The sequence below is a fragment of the Calidris pugnax genome, unplaced genomic scaffold, assembly GCF_001431845.1.
Source record: "Calidris pugnax isolate Ruff unplaced genomic scaffold, ASM143184v1 scaffold111, whole genome shotgun sequence".
NCBI lineage: Eukaryota > Metazoa > Chordata > Aves > Charadriiformes > Scolopacidae > Calidris > Calidris pugnax.
In genome coordinates, this window is record NW_015090872.1 from 1,131,175 (window position 1) to 1,141,446 (window position 10,272).

The 10,272-nt window shown below is 40.8% G+C and overlaps 1 protein-coding gene across 1 annotated transcript; it reads left to right on the forward strand.

The window, feature by feature from the left end:
* Positions 1-655: 655 nt before the first annotated feature.
* Positions 656-4,397, forward strand: ARL14 (ADP-ribosylation factor like GTPase 14). Its single transcript, XM_014945867.1, has one exon. It carries the CDS (start codon positions 1,216-1,218, stop codon positions 1,798-1,800), a length of 585 nt encoding a protein of 194 aa, XP_014801353.1. The 5' UTR covers positions 656-1,215; the 3' UTR covers positions 1,801-4,397.
* The last annotated feature ends 5,875 nt before the right edge of the window (positions 4,398-10,272 follow it).

The following is a 10,272-nucleotide window of genomic DNA, read 5'->3' on the forward strand; positions in this document are numbered from 1 at the left end:
CTATCAGTCAGCAGCTCGTTTGGCCAGAAGACCTTTACGTCTTTGTGCTGATTATGTACTTTCTGAAGGGAAGACAAATGGTAATAACTAATAGTAGTGTGTCTGGGTAAAAGGGCAAATAAGTTCTGCAAGCCCAGCCCAGGCCTACCAAGTGTCAAAAAAACAGAGATTCAACAGAAATTAAGTAATATTAGACTTAATTTTCTATCTCCTCTACTATTTGCTGGTCCAGAATATTTTGATTCAGACTCAGTTATTGTCCCCCTTCTTGTTCCTGAAGGAAATCTTGATAATAGATCAGTGGGCTACAGCAGAACAGAGCACAATGAAGCTAATGGAAATTCTTAATTTCAGGGAGCCGAGTCTCAGTAATGATCAGTTTGTAAGATCTGTAGCTGGTCTCCACCATGCAGGGTGCAGTTAAGCTTGTCCCTACAAACACAACTCCGGCAGCGTAATCGGAGCAGACAACTTCACGCGTGAGTGGGCAGGAGGAGCGACCACCGGAGAGCGAGGGGGTGTTGGAGCAGAGCACCTTTTCACATGGAGTCCTCTCCTGGTTTGACTGAGCCCGTGTAGACTCACATTAGAAACCTCTTGGGGTTGGTTTGTTGCTGGGAGATGGGATGCACCGATAAACCAGGCACCTTGTCATTTCGTGGATTGGTAAGTATGGACAAACCTTAACATTTCCCCTCCTCCCTGGCTGCGATTATCTTTTGTTTCTTTTCCGAAATAGTGCAGATTCAGTAACAAAGGGATTTATCTCTGGGCACGCAGTGAAGGAGGGCAGACAGGTAGCGGTTCCCTGGGAAGTACAGCCAGGCTGCTGCTGCTTCAGCACAGACAAATTCACATCATGAAGAGCTCTTGATGGTCACGTAACTGTGGTTCGCTGTTCAAACAGGTTCGAAGACTGTAACCTTTGCGCTTGTGACCAATCAGTACGTTACTCATCATTGTTCCCACCCACAGGCTTGGCACTGAACAGTACACCTTCATAAATCCTGTTTGCATGTTATCAAGTCAATAAAAGCCCACATGTATTTGTACAGAGCTTTTACTGACTTTTCATAGAGCAGAGCTGCTTCTTCCCCTTCCTCTTCCTGACTCTTTGTGCTTCATCTCCCAGAGGAAGAAAGAAATTTTGCTGACAGAAATCGGCTTCAGGGTGAATTCCAGCTTTAAGGCTTCCTGGAGGACACCCCGGCACGAATGGGCCTCCAGAGCACCAAACACTCCAAAGTCAAGCAAGCGAATATAGTGATGCTGGGACTTGATTCTGCTGGAAAATCTACACTCTTGTACAAGTTCAAGTATACCGATGATTTTTTAACAATTCCAACAATTGGCTTTAACGTTGACATGATTGAAACCGAGAAAGATTTTACATTGACGGTTTGGGATGTTGGAGGACAACAGAAAATGAGACAGGTTTGGTGCAATTTCCTGGAAAACACAGACGGACTGATGTATGTTGTGGACAGCTCTGATAAGAGGCGTCTGGAAGAATCAAAGAAAGAATTTGAATTCATTTTAAAGAATGAATACATAAAAAGGGTACCGGTCGTCATGCTAGCGAACAAGCAGGATCTGCCTGGAGCTTTGAACGCTGAGGAAATAACCAGGAGATTCAACATGAAGAAATACTGCAGTGACAGAAATTGGTACGTACAACCCTGTTGTGCTATCACAGGAGAAGGTTTGTCAGAAGCTCTCCAAAGACTAACCACATTTGCAAAACAGTACAGCAGATCAAAGGAGACTTCCACAAACTTTAAGGAAATTGAAACACTTTAAGAATTTCTCGTCAAATTCTGGTGAACTTTAATCAGCATATTTTGTTGGACAGCCTAAATCCAGAAATACTGGATTCTGGAGAACTATAACTAAATATTTATAAAGAACTTTGACAATATTAAGTTATACTGTTATACACGCAGGTGCTTCTGAGATACTGCTCTGCAGCATTTTATTAGTGATCGTATACTTGGGGTTATTCAGCTCAGAAGTGTGACGGTTGAACTGTGAAAAAGGTGGAGCTGAGCTTCTGGACTTTAGCAAGTGGAAACAAAATAGGTGAGCAGTGCTTAAAATGCTTAAATTGTGTTACTTTGTCAAGATGTAAAATAGTCAAGTTGGTGGTTCAGCAAGAAAAACGAGAAAGAAAATGTTGTTTCAGAATAAACGGTCAGTGGATGTATTTCTCATGTAAAAATATAATCATTTTAGACCTTCACCTCTTAGTTATGTTTAAGAGAGCCTGTGGATCTGAAGTACCTGTTGGATATCATTGCGTTTTTAACAAACAGGATCTGCTCCGCATCAAGCCTCAGCAAAACAACTGGGGTCCAGTGCTGTTTGTAAGGTGTAAGTCTGACGTCTCTCTGTTACAGATTTCCATGAGCCCATTTCTTTGTTTCTGTGCTGTCAGATTGCTATCCTTAGCCCAGAGCAGAGCGATGGAAACCAGTATGGGATCGGTCCAGCGAAACACTGATCCCCCTTGGTTTTGGGGTGGGGGATAAAGAGGGGAGGAATGGGGGGATTGGCTCCTTGCGTCATTTTTTTATAGATCTTGATGGATCCTGTCCTGCCTGTACTGAAGCCGCCTAAAATTTTGTTACTGATAAATTTAGGTTTGATTAAATTTGACATGTGGCACAAAATTTCTAAACCTATTACTACAGTTTGTAGAATAAAAAAATCCCAATGAAATTTCTGTTCAAATTTCCTGGTTCACGAAGGAGTGAATTAGTATTGTGCATGCCGTTAAAGCAATGAAGGATTGATAACTAGGAGACTAATTGAACTGCATCAACCATGAAAACAGTTTAAATGCTAAGGCTGAAAAGTTAATAGGGCCTGCTATTTTAAAAGCAAGAGAAAAGAGACCGTCTAATTATTGGTTATACAGTCCCAGAAAATCCAGCCCAATTATTTCTGTCTTCTTGAGCAATGTCTGCAGAGGTAGGATGCTCCAGTGGTTAGGATACTTGCTTAGATAGATGGATGGGTTTTTGCCCTTCGTCTACCGCAATCTTTGACCACGGCCAAGTCATTTAATCACTCTTGCCTCAACAGTCCCATGGCAAAATGAACTTCCCAGTTACACACTCTGAAAAAAGTTGTGGCAAGGGTCAGCTTGGGAGCTTTTCTCCTGCGACAAAATGATGATGCCAAGTAATTCATGTAAGAAATTTACATTTAGCTCTTACTAATAAACAGGCAGGAATTTCAAGTTACAGAAGGGTGAAGTAGCAAGAAAAGCACCCAGACGTACCCTGTTGTCTCATGCATAGATTATTCAAAGACAAAAAATCATCAGGTGAATTTGCTGAAATAGTAAACAAAGCACTGTTTCTCAACAGAAGCTGTTATTAATACTGACACTAATTACCACAGGCTAAATCCTGAGTCATGTTGAGACTACATTTCTAAAAGGAGAGCAAATATTTAGACTTGTCATTGCCTGGTCTGATGATTTAGGCTCAATATAAAGTATCATCTTCCGTCCCAAAAAAGATTTTTACAACTCTATAACAATGGGAATATTATTTTTCTAAACCAAACGATTCAATGCTAAAAAATGTAGTATTTCAGACCACTACATTTATAAACATTTGCATGTGTACGTTACATATTGAATTCTCCCACTAGTTTAATCTAATCATGTGGCTATTATAAATCTGAACCTAGTTCACTGCCCTCAGGACTTCCTTAGGGAATAAGACTCCTTGAGAGATTTAATGAGAGTGCACCAGGGTCTCTAATTAGACGAGAAGCAAGTTCTGAAGGGAGAAATAAAGTAGTATAATAGACCAGCTCATATAGCTAAAAAGAGAATAAGCTCTCAGGCACACAGTCCCTTCTCCAGGATATCAAATTAGATTAAATGATACTCACATTGACATGAAGAAAATCTTTCACATTATGCTTCAAAAGAAATAAATAAACTCTATTCCATTTACTTTACAGAATACCAACTATTTAAAAATTGATTTTTCTAAGAGCTTGGTTTCCAAAAGAAGTGAAGCTGTGCCCATTTTATCTGCCCATGGAGACCCCCACGTAAGCTAATTTTTAAGCTTGAAAACAAATATCAATCAGGTTGAACAGGGGCGCACACTCTCAAAGGAATTATATGCCTGAAAGTTTAATTAAAAAAATCAGTGAGATAGAGAAAAGTGACCATACTGGTGCCCCAGTGAAGACAAGGCTGATAAGGTACAAAAGACTAATCCCCAAGGAGATAAATGTTCCATCTGAGCCGCAAGAGAGCCTATAAGAGGGCATAAATCCACAGAGCCCAGACTTAATTAGTTCCTCTGCTCCTGGAGCAGGTTGGTCTTTTTCTATACTGCCTGAGTAATTAGGATGAGGAGATGGAAGATACAGAATCCACTGCTTAAAACTTCCTTTCTACACCTGGAGTAAAGCATCACCCTGGCTGCTCACCATGTTTTGGGAAGGATCCCCAAAAAAGCATATTCCATGGGGAGGAAGGTGCAGAGGAAGTGGAACCTCTGGCTCTGGGAAGGATCCCAAAAAAAAAGCATATTCCGTGGGGAGGAAGGTGCAGAGGAAGTGGAACCTCTGGCTCAGTTCTGCAAGAACACAGAGCTGGGCACCGCGCTGCCCGCTTTGCAGACTGGGGTTTGTTCTGAAGTACAGTCAGTTGGCAAAGGCAGGAGGGAGCAGGGAGGGCACCGCTCACTTTGCAGACTGGGGTTTGTTCTGAAGTAGAGTCAGTTGGCAAAGGCAGGAGGGAGCAGGGCTCCCTGAGCCACTCACCGCAGCGTCTGGGCCTTCTGCCCTCACCCCCATACTCTGCCCAGGGCCCTGTCTGGTCCCCACTGGAAGCCTGGAAATTGTTTGATATCCAATGCCGTCACGTGTAACGTGGTGAAATTAATAGCAAGGAAGTTATAAAGGCGTTTTACAGCTTCATCCTGCAACGGAGAGTTTCAGATCTTTTGACAGCTGGGCTGAACAATATAATCAGCAGAATTGCCTTTGTGTTTCAGAGCACAGCAAAGTGGAATTCCACATATGCTAAAAATACAATCCACAGCATCATAAGCATGATTTACTCCTGGATGAGTTTTGTTTTATTTTATTATTTAGAATTTATATAGGTTACTCACTTAAAAACAATTTTAGAATTTTTGAAGGGTTCAAGGTGCTTTGAAAAGGTAAAAAAAGCAGCATATGAAGAGTGCTGCCCCCTCCTTAGCAGTGAAACCAACGTTTGTAAATTTAAGAGTTTGCATAGGATGAATGGCCTTAAAGAGTCGTGTCGTCGTCCCCCCAGCTATTTATATTGCTTCGGGTTTTGGAACTTTTTTCATTAGCTTTCCTAATAAATCACACCCTGACTACCCTGCTGTTTCTTGCATTTTTTATTGATGCACACCAACAATCTTCTGCAACTGTGCTGAAGCAGCAGAAGCATTACAACTATGTTGTAGCTGAAGTGTACCAGTCCTCTAGTGTTTGCTAATATTTCTTACACAAAGTTTGCTGTTCCTGTCTGCTTCTCCTGACAGAAGAGTCATCCATGAAGAAATAAATGGTGCGCATCTGAGATTGTGAAACACAAAGGGGAAACTCGAGGCGTGCTGTATCCTGTGCCCTCTCAAGGAGATTATCCACTGGGACGTGTTTGGATATGACAATTTAAAAGCTGACAAATCCAGAATATGGGGAACTGTCCTTCTGACCATTCATTGATAAGATTACTGTGGTATAAAATCATGATGAGTTTTCTGAGTTTTGAAATAGCTGTCATGGAGCTCACTGAACAGAATTCCAGTGGGATGAAAAGCTATTTTAAGGGAAGGTATGGAGCAGCATAAGAAAACAGTGCAAATTTGGATAGTAACACTCCCTCCTGCTTTGCCTGGGAAACAGCTCTCCCAATAATTGAATACACTGCAAAATCAAAGGGAAGTGCAAGGGAATAAGACTCCTTGAGAGATTTAATGAGAGTGCACCAGGGTCTCTAATTAGACGAGAAGCAAGTTCTGAAGGGAGAAATAAAGTAGTATAATAGACCAGCTCATATAGCTAAAAAGAGAATAAGCTCTCAGGCACACAGTCCCTTCTCCAGGATATCAAATTAGATTAAATGATACTCACATTGACATGAAGAAAATCTTTCACATTATGCTTCAAAAGAAATAAATAAACTCTATTCCATTTACTTTACAGAATACCAACTATTTAAAAATTGATTTTTCTAAGAGCTTGGTTTCCAAAAGAAGTGAAGCTGTGCCCATTTTATCTGCCCATGGAGACCCCCACGTAAGCTAATTTTTAAGCTTGAAAACAAATATCAATCAGGTTGAACAGGGGCGCACACTCTCAAAGGAATTATATGCCTGAAAGTTTAATTAAAAAAATCAGTGAGATAGAGAAAAGTGACCATACTGGTGCCCCAGTGAAGACAAGGCTGATAAGGTACAAAAGACTAATCCCCAAGGAGATAAATGTTCCATCTGAGCCGCAAGAGAGCCTATAAGAGGGCATAAATCCACAGAGCCCAGACTTAATTAGTTCCTCTGCTCCTGGAGCAGGTTGGTCTTTTTCTATACTGCCTGAGTAATTAGGATGAGGAGATGGAAGATACAGAATCCACTGCTTAAAATTTCCTTTCTACACCTGGAGTAAAGCATCACCCTGGCTGCTCACCATGTTTTGGGAAGGATCCCCAAAAAAGCATATTCCATGGGGAGGAAGGTGCAGAGGAAGTGGAACCTCTGGCTCAGTTCTGCAAGAACACAGAGCTGGGCACCGCGCTGCCCGCTTTGCAGACTGGGGTTTGTTCTGAAGTACAGTCAGTTGGCAAAGGCAGGAGGGAGCAGGGCTCCCTGAGCCACTCACCGCAGCGTCTGGGCCTTCTGCCCTCACCCCCATACTCTGCCCAGGGCCCTGTCTGGTCCCCACTGGAAGCCTGGAAATTGTTTGATATCCAATGCCGTCACGTGTAACGTGGTGAAATTAATAGCAAGGAAGTTATAAAGGCGTTTTACAGCTTCATCCTGCAACGGAGAGTTTCAGATCTTTTGACAGCTGGGCTGAACAATATAATCAGCAGAATTGCCTTTGTGTTTCAGAGCACAGCAAAGTGGAATTCCACACATGCTGAAAATACAATCCACAGCATCGTAAGCATGATTTACTCCTGGATCAGTTTTGTTTTATTTTGTTATTTAGAATTTATATAGGTTACTCACTTAAAAACATTTTTAGAATTTTTGAAGGGTTCAAGGTGCTTTGAAAAGGTAAAAAAAGCAGCATATGAAGAGTGCTGCCCCCTCCTTAGCAGTGAAACCAACGTTTGTAAATTTAAGAGTTTGCATAGGATGAATTAAAAACAATTTTAGAATTTTTGAAGGGTTCAAGGTGCTTTGAAAAGGTAAAAAAAGCAGCATATGAAGAGTGCTGCCCCCTCCTTAGCAGTGAAACCAACGTTTGTAAATTTAAGAGTTTGCATAGGATGAATGGCCTTAAAGAGTCGTGTCGTCGTCCCCCCAGCTATTTATATTGCTTCGGGTTTTGGAACTTTTTTCATTAGCTTTCCTAATAAATCACACCCTGACTACCCTGCTGTTTCTTGCATTTTTTATTGATGCACACCAACAATCTTCTGCAACTGTGCTGAAGCAGCAGAAGCATTACAACTATGTTGTAGCTGAAGTGTACCAGTCCTCTAGTGTTTGCTAATATTTCTTACACAAAGTTTGCTGTTCCTGTCTGCTTCTCCTGACAGAAGAGTCATCCATGAAGAAATAAATGGTGCGCATCTGAGATTGTGAAACACAAAGGGGAAACTCGAGGCGTGCTGTATCCTGTGCCCTCTCAAGGAGATTATCCACTGGGACGTGTTTGGATATGACAATTTAAAAGCTGACAAATCCAGAATATGGGGAACTGTCCTTCTGACCATTCATTGATAAGATTACTGTGGTATAAAATCATGATGAGTTTTCTGAGTTTTGAAATAGCTGTCATGGAGCTCACTGAACAGAATTCCAGTGGGATGAAAAGCTATTTTAAGGGAAGGTATGGAGCAGCATAAGAAAACAGTGCAAATTTGGATAGTAACACTCCCTCCTGCTTTGCCTGGGAAACAGCTCTCCCAATAATTGAATACACTGCAAAATCAAAGGGAAGTGCAGTGTATGAGGAATGCAGGACAAGGCTTTTTCAGATCAGGTAATGCAGAGTTGGGTGAATTACTCAAAATGTCTCTGTTGCCATCTCCTCCTCATTTCTGACACATAAACCGAAACAACCAAAGGAAAGATTTTCATACATCAAGTTCTAAGTGTACTGCAAAGGAATACAATACTTTGAAGTGCCATATGCATATTAAACTGCTTAAAGCAGGCTTTCTTCCCAAAGTAAATGACCCATGCTGAGTTCTGTGCTGCTACAATTAAATGTCTTCCACTTATAATTAGCTCAAGTGTTCCCACTCAGCAGAGGCATAAGGACTCTGGACATGTAGCACCAGATCACGCAGATTAGATTATACAAGTCTCTAATTTCGGATGTAAACTTTTGAGGGTGGAGGCCCTACTTGCAAAGCACACACCATACTGCAGGTACAATTTGCAAGTACAAATTCATAAAACAGTAACAAGTCCAAACACGTTTTATTTTGAACACATGTGATTTTAACAAATTGTGCATTAGCTTGTGTTTCAGTTTCTTCAATATTGTGTTCCTCAGCTGTGATAAATGTTCTTGTACCACTCCCACTCGTCCCCACTGTAACTGTAGCACATCTAGTTGGGCTGCCACCAAGAGACACCTCCCCTCATCCTCTGCCACCTTTTCATCCCACTCCCCAGCTACACATTAACACTTGCAGGTCTCTGAATAGCAGAACTTTTCCCACTTCCCTTGCCCTTCACCAGTTATCACAATGGTGATGTGGTGTTTTTATTAGATTTTCATTGAGTGGTTTTGTGCTTGCTCTCATGCTACTCCTTATACTTGGAATTACCCAAACACATTTACAAAGCCATTTCATTGTTTACTTTCAGATCCTTCCTTAAAGCACTTTCCCATGATGCAAAAAACCTGTCAACAGCTGTTAGGGTTTTGTAAGGAGGCCACAGCCCATATCTTTTGATGAGTATTCTTTTATTATTTCCTTGTTCTCCCCATATTTATTCACCTGTTCCCTTTTAGACATAGAATATGCTTTCTTTGGTGCAAAGATCATGTTTTTGTTCTGTGTTTCATATACTGCCTGATTGAGGAGAAGAGTTCCTAGACCTACTGCTATAAGTAGCCTGAATCTCAATGAAGTATCTGCTAAAACAAGTAATTTTGTGAATTTAAATAAACCATCCAGCTCTGCAACCTGAGCCATGTGTATTATTTCTTTTTAGCAAATATAGTTGGGAACAGCAGCAACAATTTCATTGATCCAAACAAAGGCTAATCTCCCTTACAATTGTGCTGGGCTGTTAAAGGATAACTGTGCCTTAATCAATAGTTTTCAGTTACTTTATCTAAAGCACACACATTAATCACTGAAGAATGCTAGCCTCAGCCTTTCCTTAACTGATTCATAACTCTGAAAAGTTCTGTTTTAGTGTAGGGCCACCAGAGATTCATGTGAAAATCCTTCATATCATTTGGATGCAGAACGAAATGTAAAGCCATGCTGTAAACAGCTTAACCACACCATAAATGAACGTCTCATGCCCAGGCCTCCACTGCTGGGTGCTCTCATTTAGTGTATTCCCAACACAACGCAAAGGTTTTTGACTAAATTCACATTTTTTGCCCTTGGTTAAGGAGTTACAATGTAAGGTTAAATATACCTAAAATGTGTATAGCTGTTAACAATATGAATGCTTTTTTAGCTGTTATTTACACATGTTGCAGACCAACACAAGTGCATACAAATCCAGCTTGAATTACTCTGCTTTATCTAAAAAAGGTTAAACAAAATAAGTAATAGTATGCTACAGAAAAAGTATATAAGGAGTTAAGCAGGGGGGAGAAGATAAGCTAAAGAAATGCAACGGAAAAGGACAGAAAAAAGAAAAATAGGTGAGAAAACTTCTCAGGACAAACATAGTACCAAGTCTATGCAGATACACAAAGCAATAGAAAGCAAAAAAAAATAAAATAAATCATGTTCCAGCCATCAATTTTTGAGTGGCTTTTGCATTCCCCTCTTGTCATAATAGTGTGTTAAGAAGGCTTCTTGTATTTTAAAACAAACATTTAATGTAAGCCTTCCTA